Source organism: Leucopleurus acutus (genome assembly GCF_964270905.1).
Source record: "Leucopleurus acutus genome assembly, chromosome: 14".
Taxonomy (NCBI): Eukaryota; Metazoa; Chordata; class Mammalia; order Artiodactyla; family Delphinidae; genus Leucopleurus; species Leucopleurus acutus.
In genome coordinates, this window is record NC_139156.1 from 45,360,742 (window position 1) to 45,376,624 (window position 15,883).

The 15,883-nt window shown below is 53.6% G+C and overlaps 1 protein-coding gene and 1 pseudogene across 5 annotated transcripts in view; one reads left to right on the forward strand and one right to left on the reverse strand.

Annotated features, from left to right (window-relative positions):
* Positions 1 to 15,883, forward strand: part of ALOX5 (arachidonate 5-lipoxygenase) — a gene marked incomplete at both ends in the record, with an annotated part of 53,139 nt that overhangs the window by 35,005 nt on the left and 2,251 nt on the right. For 2 of the 4 annotated variants that reach the window (XM_082853869.1, XM_082853872.1), the window contains 7 exons: positions 536 to 642; positions 2,623 to 2,795; positions 6,573 to 6,719; positions 12,549 to 12,752; positions 13,478 to 13,564; positions 15,238 to 15,416; positions 15,721 to 15,842. In XM_082853869.1, coding sequence (XP_082709995.1) covers positions 536 to 642; positions 2,623 to 2,795; positions 6,573 to 6,719; positions 12,549 to 12,752; positions 13,478 to 13,564; positions 15,238 to 15,416; positions 15,721 to 15,842 — 1,019 coding nt within the window. The remainder of the gene's footprint in view (positions 1 to 535; positions 643 to 2,622; positions 2,796 to 6,572; positions 6,720 to 12,548; positions 12,753 to 13,477; positions 13,565 to 15,237; positions 15,417 to 15,720; positions 15,843 to 15,883) is intronic. The other 2 variants (XM_082853870.1, XM_082853871.1) reach the window with 2 other exon arrangements.
* On the reverse strand, positions 9,968 to 10,665 carry LOC309971426 (zinc finger MYND domain-containing protein 19-like; annotated as a pseudogene). The gene has a single exon. The product of its transcript is annotated as a zinc finger MYND domain-containing protein 19-like (transcript).

The following is a 15,883-nucleotide window of genomic DNA, read 5'->3' on the forward strand; positions in this document are numbered from 1 at the left end:
CTTCGGCCAGGCCCTTAACACTCTGTGCTGACCTGCATCCATCTCAGCTGCCCTCTCTGGCCTTGCATATGGACTCCTCAGCACAAGGCAAAGAGCCAAGGTTAGGCAGAAAGTAAATGAGGGTTAAATTCCACTAAACGGCTTATCCCCCCAAATCCAGGAGACTCGGGAGAGCAGCTACACAGGAGATAACGGTGCTCTGTCCCTGGAAGCTTGCATCAATTTGGGGCAGCAAAAAGTTTGATGAATGAATGAATGAAGGCACAGACCAGAGCCCGTGTGAATGGGAAGAGAGCACTGTAGACTGCTGTCGAGGACAGGCGACTGGTCTCTTTCTTAGGGGAAACGCAGAAGGAAGAGCATGGGCATGGGTGCCAGTTTCTGTCCTGGTTTCCACAAGGCCAATCAGCTGCCCCCTTGGAGCTGCCCTGGGTTCACGTCCCCTAGAGGCCCCATGAGACCAGGGTGCAGAGGGGCTTGGCAGGGGCAGGTGAGGCCAGAGCGTGCAGAGGCGCCGCCGTGTCTCGGTCTGCAGGATGGAGAACCTGTTCATCAACCGCTTCATGCACATGTTCCAGTCTTCCTGGAGCGACTTCGCTGACTTTGAGAAAATCTTCCTCAGGATCAGCAACACTATTTCTGGTGAGTGTGCTTTGGGGGCTCTTATGGTGCTGGGGAGCCTTGCCTGGGCGTGGGAAAGGGCTGCTCCACCCACTCCAGCACGAGGCCTCCCTGTGCCCCAGGCCAGCACTGCCTGCACCCACACAGTACGCTCCACTGGGGATCACCCTCATGGCCAGAGGTTTCTCCTCCTTGGATGTCCATTGTTGAGCACCCTCAACCTCATTTCACCATCGAAAGTCTCATAAATATCAACACTTTTTCTTTAAATCAATCAATCATTTATGATGCTTCTGAACAGAGAAAAGGCAGGAGTTAGCTTGTTTTTTAAGCATTTACGTGAAAGCAACAGTGGGTTCCTTTGGACTAGGATGTATTTGGTAGAACAGTAGCATCATAACTGCCAGGGATGGCCCAGGAAGGACCACACAGCAACAGAAAGATTAGGAGACATTAAGGAGACAAGCAAGGGGGGAAACTGCCTTCACAAACTCCTCCCCAGGGTGCCCCCCGCTCCCCTCCTTCTCCCTCATCCTAGGGCCCCTGCTTCCTGGGCACAAGGACCTGGGTTTTTTTTTTTTTTCTTTTCTTTTTCTATAGGTACAGTGTTGTAGAACAGACCTCTAGAACATACTCATCTTAACTGAAACGTCACGCCATGGATTAGTAACTCCCCACAGCCCCTCCCTAGCAACCACCACACTGTGCTGCTCTTTGATTCTGTTGAGCTGGACTAATTCAGATGCTTCATATAAGTGGAACCATGCAGTACTTGTCCTTCTGTGACTGGGTTATTTCACTTAGCATCATGTCCTCCAGGTTCACCCATGCTGTCACATATTGTGAATGTCCATCTTTTTTAAGGCTGAATAGTATTCCATTGTATGTATATACCACATTCTCCTTATTCATCCCTCTGCAGATGAGCATTTAGGTGGTTTCCACATCTTGGCTGTTATGAATTGTGCTGCAAGGAACATGAGGGTGCAGCTATCTTTTCAAGATCCTGATTTCAATTCTTTGGGATAAATACCCAGAAGTGGGATTGCTGCATCATGTGGCAGGTCTATTTTTAACTTTTCGAGGAAACTCCACACTGTTTTCCATAGCAGCTGTGCATCCTGAATTCCCACCAACTGTGCACAAGGGCTCCAACTTCTCCATGGCCTCACCAACACTTGTCTTTTTTTTTTAATAATAGAATCCTGACAGGTGTGAGGTGCTATCTCGCTGTGGTTTTCATTTGCATTTCACTGGTGACTAGTGATGTTGAGCATTCTTTCCTATACCTGCTGGCCATCTGTATGTCGTCTTCAGAGAAATGTCTGTTCAAATCCTTTGTCCAGGGTTTCCCTGGTGGTGCAGTGGTTGAGAGTCCGCCTGCCGATGCAGGGGACATGGGTTCGTGCCCCGGTCCAGGAAGATCCCACATGCCGCGGAGCAGCTGCACCCGTGAGCCATGGCCGCTGAGCCTGCGCGTCCGGAGCCTGTGCTCCGCAACAGGAAAGGCCACAACAGTGAGAGGCCCGCGTACCGCAAAAACAAACAAACAAAAAATCCTTTGTCCCTTTTTTAATCGGGTTATTGGTGTTTTTGCTATTGAGTTGTAGGAGTTCCTTATATATTTTGAAGATTAAACTTTTATCAGATATATGGTTCGCACAGATTTTCTCCGATTCTGTAGGTTGTCTTTTCACTCTGTTGATTGTTTCCTTTGCTGTGCAGAAAGCTTTTTAGTTTGATGCAATCCCATTTGTCTATTTTTGTTTTTGTGCTTGAGAAAGGGGTTCCCCAGGAACCTTCTGAGCCACTAAGGGCCAGCTCAGGGAGGATTGGGGTGGTGTCATGGCCTGACCTAGTGTTCAAGCAGTTGGGCATGGTGGGCTGTCCACTGAGTGCCTGGGAGAGGGGACCCGGCAAGGACTCTGGCCCTCCGTTAGCATCAGGAAGACCTCAGCCCGGCTCAGAACTCAGGCTGAGCTCCAATTCTCTCCTCCATAGAGCAGGTTATGAATCACTGGCAAGAAGACTTAATGTTTGGCTACCAGTTCCTGAACGGCTGCAACCCTGTGTTGATCCAGCGCTGCGTGAAGCTGCCAGAGAATCTCCCGGTTACCACAGAGATGGTGGAGTGCAGCCTGGAGCGGCAGCTCACCTTGGAGCAGGAGGTTGAGGTAGAACCTGGTTGGCTGGAGATGGTGGCCCGGGCCAGAGGCTCAGCTCAGGTGGCCAGGTCATACTCTGTTGGGCAGAAACCACTTCCAGCTGGCCATTGCTCGCTGGCCCCCAGGCTGCTACCTCCAGGCTCATCTGTCTGGCTGATGGCAAGATCGGCTGCCCTCAGTGAAGTGACCTCTTCCTTTTCCTGAGCATTTATGAAAACTGTCTTGTCCAGCATGGGTGGAGGAATTGAGAGGGATATTTCCCCGTGATGTGCAGGTTTTAGAGCATAATATCAATATTTTCAATATCAATATCATGATTAAAAGAGCTCCCTCTAACTAAGGGCCTGTTGTGGGCCAGGCATTGTGAGAGATGCTTTACACACAGGACCATCAGTTGTTACCCACCTTGCGAAGGTAAAGAAACTGGAGAAAAAAGCAAGCCTTGCATCAAAAAAAAAAAAAAAAAAAAAAAGGAGAAAACTGATGGAACTTTTGACTTCCTAATTAGAAGTGTTGGTCTTCTGCTTCCGTCCTCACCCTCTCCCCAGCCCCTCTCCTGGCCCTCGTCTGCAGGGTCTGCCCTCTCCAGTTCCAAGACTATTGTAGTCTTGAGACAGAAAGGGGTTCAAAGCTCCTCCTCTGGTAGGACTCAGTGTCAGCCGCCTTCCATGCCAGGAGCTGGAGGCTCTGAGAACTGGCCTTAGTCTCCCATCAGTTGGCCCATTCCCACTAGAGCCAGGATAACCAGGCCTCCTGCCACCTGCCCCAGGTGTCTAGGCGGCCTTCTGCTGTTTCCAGTCACCCTGTCTTGCTTGGGGCCCCAGAAAGAGAGCGATGGTCAGTGCCGTCTGTGGACAGACCTCCCAGCCCTCACACCCTGCCCACCTGACTCTGGAGGGCCACCTGCCCAGCTGAAGTCCCCAGGCAGGGCTCCTGCCCCACCTGGTCATGTGGACAGGTGACAACGTAGACAGGCACACACAGCAGTTCTCCCCTGTAGATTTAATTGCTGGACGTAGTAACGCTGATTCAGTGCTGTTGGTTTCAAACTTCAAATCAGAGAATCACTGAATCTTAAAAGCCAGAGAATCCTAGAACTGGAAGGGACTGAGCAGCCATCTGTGCACCCAGCCACCCTGGCAGGGGGACAGCCTCCGCGCAGGAGTCTTTGCCACCACAATGGTCGCCTTTCCTTTGAGTTATGGTCTTGATGCTCAGCTGTGGTTTGGGTGGTGAAGCAATAATCCGATAGCCGCCATTGACTGGAGTCTTACACACACACCACCCATCTCTTACACATACATCGCTCCATCCCCTACAATATGGTTCTTAATTCCCACAGTCATTTCTGCTACTTCTCTTTGGCAGCATCTTATGATCTACATTAAGTTTGTGGCCTACTAAAACTCCAAAGTTTTTTTCTTTTAATCTTTACCTATGCAATTATTTTTTTGCAACATGAATAGAGAAATTCTACCCCTGTTGTTTTTGAGTCATCGTCACAACTCTTCAAGAGTGTTTTAGTTCTTAGACTTTATATTAGGATTTTGTAGTTTCAAGTCACAAAAATCATAAGAAATGCATTGGTTGAGGCAACAGCAAGAAGCAAAGCAAGGGGACTTCCCTGGTGGCACAGTGGATAAGACAATATGCTCCCAGTGCAGGGGGCCCGGGTTCGATCCCTGGTTAGGGAACTAGATCCCACATGCATGTCGCAACTAAGAGTTCGCATGCCACAACTAAGGAGCCCACGTGCCGCAACTAAGAGCTGGTGCAACCAAATAAATAAATGATTTTTTTAAAAAGAAGAAGGAAAGCGACTAGCTCAGGCATAGCTGGGTCCAAGGTTCAGATAATCCATTGGCATCATTTCTCCATTTCTCAATTCTCTGCCTCTGTTGGATTTTTTTTCTTAGGAAGGTGTCCTTTTGTGGAGGTAAAGATGACCACCAACAGCTTCAGACTTACCTTCCACCATTTTAGCAAACATTACCCAATCCCAGAAAGAAAGTCCCTGCTTCCCAACACTTCCAGCAAGTGTCATGGGTCCAGCTTGGGATAATTCCCTGAACCAATCGCTATGGTCAGGAGAATGGACTATGTCGACCAAAAGGAGAGGACAGGAATACCAGACAAGCAAGACCACCAGCATCTTCTACAGAACCTAGAATATCAACTGAGAGATAGGGTTGGCGCTCTCACTTTCTAGAAGGATGAAACTGAGGCCCAGAGAGAGGAGGTGGCCTGGAATAACAGAGAAATGCCCCATATGCAGACCCAAATCCCAGGCCCCCGGGTTCCCAGGGCCTCCCTTTAGCCTTTCATTCATCAAGTTAAACAACCTGGGTCTGCTCGAGATTTGATCGGCAGCCATTTCTTCTGCACAGTGGTCACTGATGGCCACATCCGCTCTGAAAGGCATTTGTCCAGCCCATCACAGAAGCCCAGCCAACCCTGTGCCCACCGGGACTAGTGTCTCCAACTTCTGGCCAAGGTGTCCCAAGGGGCCATCACTTGCTATCCTGGAAGCAGCCTCTCCCCACTTCCATCTGCCCTGGCTGGCCGAGGGCACCATCCCCTCCTTCCCCGACCCTGTCCCACTCCTGCCCTGAATGCATCTCGAGCAGACTGCTCGGAGCTCATCACTGGTGTCAGACAACTGCCAGGGTCCTCTGCGTCCGAAAAAAGGAGGCAGATTGATGGCCAGGCTTTGAGCTTCTCTAGTGCCTTGGTCCCCTCAAGCGCTTGCACAGTGGCCCCCGCGCGCCCTCTGTAGGCAGAGTCGTGGACGTGCAACTGACTTGAGCACCTGTTGACCAGTGTCCACCGTACTGTAGACCCGACCCCCTTCCCCAGCCGGACCGCAACCCCTGCCTCCATTGCTAGCTTAAAACACAAAAGGCTTTAGAAGAAGCGCCGCTTGTCCTGCACCCGAACTCTTCCAGCTCTGGCGAAAGGAGCCCTTGCGGCCCTCAGCTTAAGCTCCCTCTAGGGGACTCAAGTGTAGTCTGGGGTGGGCGGCTTTCTACCTTCCCCAAATCCCAGGTGCATATTTGTTTTATATTGAAGTATGATATCCACGGAAAAGGGCACGAATCAGGAGTGGCAGCAAGCCCAATGACTTTGCACCTTACCCCGCTGTGCCACCAGCCTCAGACCAGGACACAGAGCACACACAACCCTTGCAGACTCCCCCCCCCCCGCCCTTGTAGACCTCCTCACCCCTGAAGACCCACCTCTAAAGACCTCCCCCGGCCCTGACGACCCCCTCCTGACGCGGTGGACGCCTACTTTTGTAGACCCCACCCCTCAGAGCCTCCCACCTGCGAACCTGCCCCCTTTCCGTCTCTCCTCTCAAGGGTGACCCTGGTCCTGACTCTGACACTGAGTTTACCCAGCTTGAACTCTCTGTAAGTGGAGTCCTGCAGCATCACTCTTGGCATTTGACTTCTCTCATCTATTTCATCTAAACTCTGCCTACTGTCTTCTTCTTAAACTGTGTCCTTCCGGGTGATCTTTCAACGTCCTTCACGAGGGTCAGGCAGACTTCGGGTACAGCAAGTGCGGAAGAGCCACTGCCATTCCTTCACCTTACTGAGCCCACCGCAACCTGTGAAAACTGATGTCAGTCAGCCTTTGAGTTAGAGGACCAAGAACTTTATAAATTTCTGAGCTCCACTGAGTTGCCAGGGCAGCCAGAGCCCCCTTTCCCTCCCTCTGCGCCTGGTTGCTGGGTCCGTCTCAGGCTGCAACTGTGTTGCATGTATTTCCTCTTGCCTCTTACAGCTGGGGAACATCTTCATCGTGGACTTCAAGCTGCTGGATGGCATCGATGTCAACAAAACAGACCCCTGCACTCTGCAGTTTCTTGCTGCGCCCATCTGCTTGCTGTACAAGAATCTGGCCAACAAGATTGTCCCCATTGCCATCCAGGTAGGCTGAGGGGACCTGTTCTCTTCCCGGGCGGCTCTACCCTCAGCAGTCAGGGCTCAGGGAGGATTTCCTGGGTGGCACCACCAAAGCTCTAGGAGGAGAAGGCAGCTCTGCCTTGAGTGTCCTGCTGAAGGCTTTTCCAGGTAGACAGGAAAAACAGGAACTTAGGGCTTCCTGCCAGTCCTGGAGAGGGCTGACCACAATGGGCAGAAAGGGCTCCACTCCCCAAGATACCCTTGAGAACTTCCTGGCTCTGAGGAGGACCTGCCTTGGGATAGCACACTGGGCTCCCCACCCCAGCGTCGTGACCAGCCCCAAATCAAAACGCCAGCAGAGCCCAGGCAAGTGAGGCTGTGAGCTGAGCTGGAAGCTGAGGCTGCCAAGAGGGGACCATGGGGTTCAGGGACTGTTCCCGTCCTAGGATGCTCCCTTCATGTGCCCCGGGGTTCTTGTCTCCACCAGAGATGATGGAGAAGGAGGCCACTGCAACACTGTGGGAGCTGGTATGCAGGCAGCAGGAAACCACACCCGGGCCAGGATGAGGTGTGGGTCCATGAACGGGGGAGGCTGCACAGGGGCCCCCAAGGGGAAGGCAGACAAGCACTCAGCAAACAGTACTTTGAGTCAGCCATGAACCAGGCATTGGGTGCCGTGGGCGTAATAGCAGCTAGTTTTGCCAGATGTTAACCGCCAAGGCTATCGCAAGGGTTTGCCTACACACAACCCCTTACCTTGGATTCTGAAATCTAAAATATTCTAAAGCTCTTAGACTTACCAAAAATGTGTAGCAAATTCGTTGGCAGCAAAGCTTGCTGTGAACCAACAGGAGAGGCTATTTAAGAGGCTTTCTCTCACTTAGTATGAAATGCATATGTTTCACTGCAGAAATATGAACATATTTGAGTGTAAAATATTGTGTTGCCCCAGACCCAGAGAGGGGGAGAGAGGTGTCACATAATGAAATGGACACACTGCGAAAATCCTAAAAATTATGAATTCTGAAACATTTGGCCACCAGGGTTTCAGACCAGGACCTACCTTTATTTATGTAACTGTCACTACAACCCTCTGAGTAGGCAGGCACTAGTGCTACCGATCATTTTAAGCAGATAAGGAAACCAAGGCACAGGGGTAGTCAGCAGCAGAGCTGAGGCTCGAGCCAGGCCTTCTGGCTCCAAAGTTCATGCCTCACCAGTCTCCCAGTCTCTGGGGCACCTCTCCTCCAAAGGAGCTCCCAGCCTGTTATCAGAAAGAAGCCCTATGCTTCAGAAACTGATGCAAAAGGTGAAGGGACAAGTGATGGAGAAGTAAGCCAAGCTAGGAACCTTGTTCACCACTCTCAGGCACCTCTGAAGCAGCCTGTCCTCCAGAGACCTTTCATGTCCAGACCGTGGACTATTACGCCACCTTTACAACCAATAAATTAGATCTATCCCAGCTGACCTGAGTCAGCTATGAGTTAACAGCAGAAAGCAAGATACAGGGTAGAGATTATACGATCTCTTCTATGTCAACTGAATGCAAGGAAAGGGCCCACCACAGATGTGACCAGATACTCTTGTGGGCATGGGGAGTCGCAGAAGGACACAGGTCACCAGGTTGGGAACATTGGGAAGGAACTGGCTGGGGCACAGGTGAGCAAAAGAAAGTAGCAACAGACTTGATTATAACGCTAATCAATGTGTGGAAAATTGCACAAATAAGCATATATGCAAAGAGGCTGGATTATGAAATGTTTTCTTTCTTTCTTGTGCTCTTCTGTAATGATTGGAATCTTTTATGGTAAGTATATAATCTTTCCTAATCAGAAACAAAAGGCTACATCCTTATCACCACCCCTCCCAAAATTTAAACACAAAACACCAAGCGTTCTGGAGTTCCACAGCATCACTACCAGCCTGGAGGGGAGTGGGGACGGTGGGAAGAATGTGTGGGAGGGAAGGCCCAAATCGGAGCGACCTGCAAGGCTGGCGTAAGAGTTCCGGATGATAGCAAGTGAGGGTCTGGACTAAGTAAGCAGTGAGAGTGGAGAGAAAGGCCAGAGGCGCTGCCAAGGAGTAGGCAGAGCACTGGATCCCTTCCCAGCTCAGCTGTTTACCAGTTTGTGACTTGGGAGAGCTGCTAAACCACTCTGAGCCTCAGTTTCCCCCTATGTAAAATGGGAATGTCAAGGAATACCTGCTTTGCAGGGCCACAGTGAGGGATAAATGAAATAGTACAAGTATAGCCCCTAGCATGCAGCAGAAGGTCTCCTTGGCCACAGAGCATGCACCAGAGCCTAGCAGGCATCCTACCTGCTCTGCCAGCAGAATCAGGTGTGGGTGGGGCCGCGCAGTCAGTGCAAAATAGCGAAGCACTGGGAGGGGCGGCGCAGGGTGTGGGGAAGGGGAGGGGCAGGGCAATAAGAGGGGAGTGACAGGGGGTGGGGCAGGACAACAGTACGTACGAGGGGTGAGACTGAGGGGGCAGCAGCGGAGGGGCCAGGGGAGAGGTGGGGCAGTGGGGAGCCTGAGAGCTGGGACTGTTAAAAGGGGCTGGAGTGTTGTTCTATGAAAACATGGTTTCAGAGTTCGCAGACCTCCTAATTTTCCAAGAAAACCTATTAATCCAGATTTTTATGTGAAAGTACTGATATTTAAAGGTTGACAACTAACTGCATTCACAAACAACCAAAAATATCGTGAAGGTCAAACTCTGCTCTCCTTGCACTGCTCTGTCCTGGGTGAGCAGGCCCGGGGTGGGCTGTCTAAAGCCGGTCTGTCCAGCGTGGGAGCCCCTGGCCACCCACGGCTCTAGAGCCCTTGAGATGTGGTTAGCCCCTACCAAGGCGCTCTGGAAGTGCAAAATACACACCTGATTTCGAAGACTTAGAACGAGAAAAAAAATAGAATTTTTATTATTTACATGTTGAAATGACATTTTAGAGAGATTGGGTAGAATAAAATTGTATTATTAACATAAAGTTCACCCGTTTGTTTTTATTTTTATTACTGTGGCTGTTACTGAGCAGGACCCTAAGGAGCCTTCCCACGACAGCCCCCCCGCCCCCCATGTCCTCCGCCTCAAAAAACTGTACATGAGTTTACAAACAATTAACGTAGAGATAATGAGAAGGGTCCTGGCGGGCGCCTCCCAGCTGTCTCTGCTCTAGGTGAGCACTAGGGGGCGCTGCGGCAGTGCGCTGTGAGGGGACCCCGGCAGCTGCGCGGCTGCGGGAGCGGCTCGTTCAGCAGCTCCGGGTCTGGCTCTCAGCCTGCGTCCGCCGAGTCCCGGGGAGATTGGAAGCCGAGAGCGCGGGCGCTGCACTGCTGCTCTGCGGCTCGAGGCTCCGGCTCGAGCTCGTGCTGGAAGGGACGCAGCTTCTCCTGACAGTGCTGCTTGTGGGCGCACCAGTCCTTCCGCGGGCCCTGGGAGCCACAGTAGTGAGCCAGCTGGCAGCGGCCCCTGACGTTGAACTCCCGGAGCTGCTTCTCGGTCATCGCGCAGGGAGGGGAACGGCGCTCGTAGCAGGTGCAGGGAGTCTCCTCCTCTTGCACCACGTCCCCGTTGGTGTTATAGTACCGGGTCACATTCAGGACGGGGAACTGCTCCGCTATGGGGTCCGTGGGAAGCTGCTGAATTGCAAGCCAATATAAGCTTTGCTCCCTTCACTTGCTCGAGGTCTCTGACTTCGGGCCGCCAACCCCACGGTACGAGCTGCAGGTTGTCCAGGCGACTGTCCACAGTGACAGCATTGAGATGCATCACCTGAAACGGGGAGCGATGCCCCAGCCCCACCTCCCCATCGCTCCCACAGCAGCTCAGGAAGGAGCCTTCCTGCCCCTCTTGCTCGGTTTTTGTCAAGGGCGTATACAAGTATCTTAGCACCATTTCCATCCGCGTCTACTTCCATCCAGGCCTCAGAGGAGTAGCCCTCCACCGCTGGTGATGGGAACAAGGTTCCCATTCAGGATAAGGTCTGTGGCTGGTGCAGCTGCACAGCTGGCTCTTTTCCAGAGATTGTGGTGAAGGAAAATGCAGCATTTATTGCAGGGCCCCAAGCAAGGAGTCCAGGCAGCAAGTGGTCAAAAGGTCCCAAACTTCCCAATGGCTTTCAGGGAAAGGTTTTTAAAGACAGGGTGAGAGAGCGGGTTTGTGGGATGTGTGATCAGCTCATGGACATTCTTCTGATTGGTTGGTGGTGAGGTAATCGGGAGTCAGCATCAGCCTTCTGGTTCCAACTGGTCTGGGGTCTGTGTGCTTGTGGGCAGCATACAGTTAATTTCTTCCACCTGCTGGGGGTTTCAGTATCTGCAAAACAGCTCAAAGTATATGGCTCAGAATATTATCTATAGCCCTTGAGGAGGAACTAAAGTTCCTTGACTTTGTTTTAATGGCTAAAGTATATTATTTTATCTTGCTTGACTGTTTTCCTTTATTTCTGCATTTTCTCACTTCTCTGATTAAATTTATTCTTTGGAACTCGGGGAAGGCCTAGGAGGCTAAAGTTTTTCTATAGACAAGAGGCAGGCAGAGGACATGGAGGGGATCTGTCCTGGAAAGACCCCCATAGGGTCCTGCTTGGTTACAGGGCTACCTGAAAATTTTAAATTCCACCTGTGGCTTGCATTATATTTCTATTGGACCTCATCTCTGTTTTTGAGGGAGAGACAGGGAAATTACCTTCCAAAATACTTAGCATGACCTTGAGGACCCAAATTGGTCTGGCTCCCCCACATCTCAGGCAGCTCTTCTCCTGGGTCACCCTGTTCCCGCCACAGTGCTCCCAGCAAGAGTCTAACACCCAGCCCAGCCCCCAGTTCCTATGACGGCTCCACCACTCTCCTCCTCTGTTCTGGACAATTCATTCTCATCCCATGTGTCCACCCCTCCCAGGCTCTGTGTCCTCCTCAGAAAGATGGGTCATGACAGCAACTACCTTGCAGGCTCACATGACATTGGGCTGTCAGGTCCCGAGCCTACACCGGGCGCTAGGGGAGAGCCCCAGGAATGCCAAGGGCTGTTGTCATGGACAAAGCTAGGGACCAGGGGCTTGGGCAGGAAGGGCTGGATAATGTAGATATGTCAGGGCCAGATCACGGAGTTTGGCGACCTTATTTTCTGGCACGAAGAGGTGACTGGGTGTTTTTAAAGACAGGATTGACCTGACATGATTTACATTTTAGAAAAAAAAATCACCCCTGCCCCAGTGTGGAGTTGAAACGGGGAAGGGAAAGACAAGCCAGCCTCTACTAAGGAGGCACCTGGCTGCAGGGCTGGGTTCAAGGGACAGTGACTTGGGACACTGCATCATGCTGGCCCTAGAGCCCCAGGAACTGGAGTTGCTAATCTTGGGCCAGAAGGGAACTCAGGAGCACCAAGACAGAGCCTAGGGAACAGCAGCATTTAAGGGGAGAGCAGAGGAAAGGAAAGTTGGGAGACCAAAAAGCAGCAGCAGAGAAGCAGGTGGAACCAGGAGGGAGGAGCGGAGATGGGGAACGGGTGGAAGACCACAGCCTTCACACATGGCGGTGCTCGCTCCTTGCTGATGCCTTCATGCTCTTTCATTCACTTCTAATAACTGTGAGGTGAGTAGACACTGCGCCCTTGTTACAGATGGCGAAGCCAGAGCTCAGAAAGGCTACATTGCCCAGGGTCCCACAGGTAGTAAGTGATGCAGCTGGGATGGGAAATACGATCTCTAGGCCTCTGCCCTCCTCCACGATCCTCTCATAATTCAAAAGTCACTGTTTAAGAAATTTGGATTCTCCTGGAATTTCCTGAGAGGCCAGGCTCTTCTGCGGCTGCAGTCTGGAGCGAAATACTGCAGTATTTTCTCCAATGTATCAGCTCAACCAGGTCCCAGGAGATGAGAACCCCATTTTTCTCCCTTCGGATGCAAAGTCTGACTGGCTTCTGGCCAAAATCTGGGTGCGTTCCAGTGACTTCCACATCCACCAGACCATCACCCACCTTCTGCGCACACATCTAGTGTCTGAGGTTTTTGGCATCGCCCTGTACCGCCAGCTGCCTGCTGTGCACCCCATTTTCAAGGTACAGCAAGCTGCTGCCTTACCTGGTGGGAGAGGGTATCCAGATATGGGGGGTGGGGGACAGAAGGGAGGGAGGAGGGGTACTGACATCCCCACAGGACTGGAGAGATGCTGGGGAGGTGGGTAAGTACCTCCAAGGAAGGAAGTGGCTCTGAGCCTGCTGGCTCCTGAGGACACAGGGCTGGGGCCTGACTCCAGCTTGGGCTCGCCTTGGGTGGGGTGGGCAGATTTTGAAGAGGCAGAAGAGTTCAGTGTGACCCTGTCTGATCCCAGGCGGCAGCCCCCACTGTCACTGCCCTCCTCTGTTCCCAAATCCTACCGGCACTGACTGCTGGGGTGATTGCAGGCTCAGGTTACCTCTATGTGCCTCCGTTTCCCCATCTGTAGAACAGTTCAGGTAGTATGCCTGCCTCCTAGGATTACTGTCAGGGTTAAAATAGTTGACAGATTCGAGAGCTTCAAACAGTGCCTAGCACACAGTTATGCTCTGCGTAAGTGTTGACTGTTATCATTTTTATCACGACCATTATGCATTAGAGCATTAGAGTGGCGCCCATCCCCCAGGCCGCTGGCGGCGGCTCCACAGTGAAGGTCAGCATGTCAGCTTCACTCCCTCCCTGAGGCCTGTAGCATCGCCCCTCCACGAAGGACCCCCGAGGAGGCACAGACCTGGTCAGGCACCCCCGACCGGCCTTCTCTGATGTCTCCTCCTGCCCCTCCACCCAGCTCCTGGTGGCACACGTGCGGTTCACCGTCGCCATCAACACCAAGGCCCGGGAGCAGCTCATCTGCAAGTACGGCCTCTTTGACAAGGTGGGTGCCTCCCGCCCGCCTCAGTGCCCCGAAGAGCCCGGCCCGGCAGGCACCTACTTCTCAGAACCTCGGCGGCCTCCACTCCAACCTGAGGTCCAGATATCCTCTCGGGAGACCAGCCCCCTAGGCACTGGGGTAGAGGCCTGGGGAGGGTGGGAGGCTGCAGGTGCTCCCAGTGAAGCCTCCCAGCTTCCCTGGCCCACGTCCACCCCTCCCACCCAGCCACTTCCAAGCACCACCCGCTCTTCCTCCTCACCGTGGTCTCCCCGTCACCTCCTCCCTCCCCTCTCCATCCTCCTGCCTCCCCACCTCTTACACACTGGGGACCTGCATCTCTCCTCCCACTCTGCCGCCCATCATTCTGAGCACAGCCTCCCACACTCTGCCCTTGCAGGCCGTCGGTGCTCCCAGCCTACTCGCCCTGTCAGCGGGGGCTCAGGTCCCCCCTGCCCATCACACCATCTCAGGCAGCACCCCACCCCTGTTCTGACCCCCCCAGGAGGCTTACCGAGCCTGGACCCTCCCGGCAGCCCTACCTCCAACTTTCCTGCTTTCTCATCTCCCATTAGTGAGCGGGCCAGATGATCACTAGGGCTGAATCACCATTTGGGTGGAAAATGACAAAACCCATCTCAGACCAGCTGCAGCTGTAAAGTAACTGTATCGTCTCACACACCTGGACATATTCGGGTTCGGGAGCCACAGCTCCTAGCTCCGTGTTTTGCTGGGCAACACTGGCCTGTGGCCTCCCTCTCAGCACCAGGTGCTGGGCCCAGAGCCCCCAAGCAACCCCTGCCCTCCAGGATGCCTCATACGCAGGGACCAGGGACTTGAATAGTGTCCCCAGGGTACAAGCCACTGGATGGAACTCTTCCACTCCTTAAACTGTGTGGGCCTCACTCTCTCAGACAGGGTTCTCGGACAGCCTTCCCCCTGTGGGAGAGGGAACAGGACCTCACCACAGTGAGCTCCAAGCTCATGTTCCCACGCAGTGACATCATCTTCCATCCAAATAGAAAGTACCAGGGAGCAACTCTATTGGTCCTGCTTGGGTCAAACGCCTACAGTGGACCAGTGTCTGGCCCCCAGCACCCAAGCCCTCCTTTGAAGATTCTGTACCCTGAGCACTCAGCCACCGTGTGTGTGTGCCTGCATCTCAGCAGCTGGTGCGTCTATCCAGCCCTCACCTTGGCACACAAGATGCTCTCAACGGAGTTGTGAGGGTCCTGGGGGCTGGTATCTGCCCCCGTCTTGTGCCCAAAGATCAGGTCCCAGAGAGCAGTGCTCGGGCTCTGGGCAGCCTGTGCTCAGGACGAGGGCAGGCCTGGCCAGAGGGCTGCTCCAGCCCAGGCTCCACCCTGCCAGCTGTCCCTGCTGCGCTGTTCGGGGCGGGAGCTCTCCCCTCCCTCCTGTAGCTGCTCCCAGTCTCTGCACTTCAGCCCCTCACATCTTGATCGGGCAGAGGCTCCTCCCCGTAACCTCTCACTGGGCTGCCCTTGGCATTCTCCAAGTCACACATCCCTCCCACCCACCTCATGAGACCTAGGTTAGCCCTCAGCAGGCCTGGTCATCCTCCTGCCCTTTCACAGTTTCTCATGCTGAGCTTTGGGGCTGGAAGGCTGGAGGCGGGGAACCAGCCTCGGCTCATGGCACTCTCTCCCCTCCTGCTCAAGGCCAACGCCACAGGGGGCGGTGGCCACGTGCAGATGGTGCAGAAGTCCATGCAGGACCTGACCTACAGCTCCCTGTGCTTCCCTGAGGCCATCAAGGCCCGGGGCATGGACAACACAGAAGACATCCCCTACTACTTCTACCGGGACGACGGGCTCCTGGTGTGGGAGGCCATCAGGGCGTGAGTGCTGTGGCTGTGGGACCTGCTCTGGGCAGCAGGAGGAGTGGGACTGGGCGCTGATGGACCCGGCCAGGGAGCTGGGCAGCTGGCAAAGTGGGCCAGGGCCTGGCTCCATCGTCCGGGCAGGGATGGGGGAACGAGGGTATGCCGGGGCGGGGCGGGGGTGGAAGAGCATGTGACGTGAGTCTGGACGTTAAAGAGTGACAGCGTCACCGATGGGGGCTCTGCCCTGGGGCCCGGGATACAGCTCTGCAGACCCTGGCTGGACCACCCACTCCTAGCCGGGCCTCTTCTCCCGGGCCAGGTTCACAGCCGAGGTGGTGGACATCTACTACGAGAGCGACCAGGTGGTGGAAGGGGACCAGGAGCTGCAGGACTTCGTGAAGGATGTTTACATGTACGGCATGCGGGGCAAGAAGGCCTCAGGTAGGGACGTCCCCCTGCCCCGCCCCCAGCCCTCTCTTCTG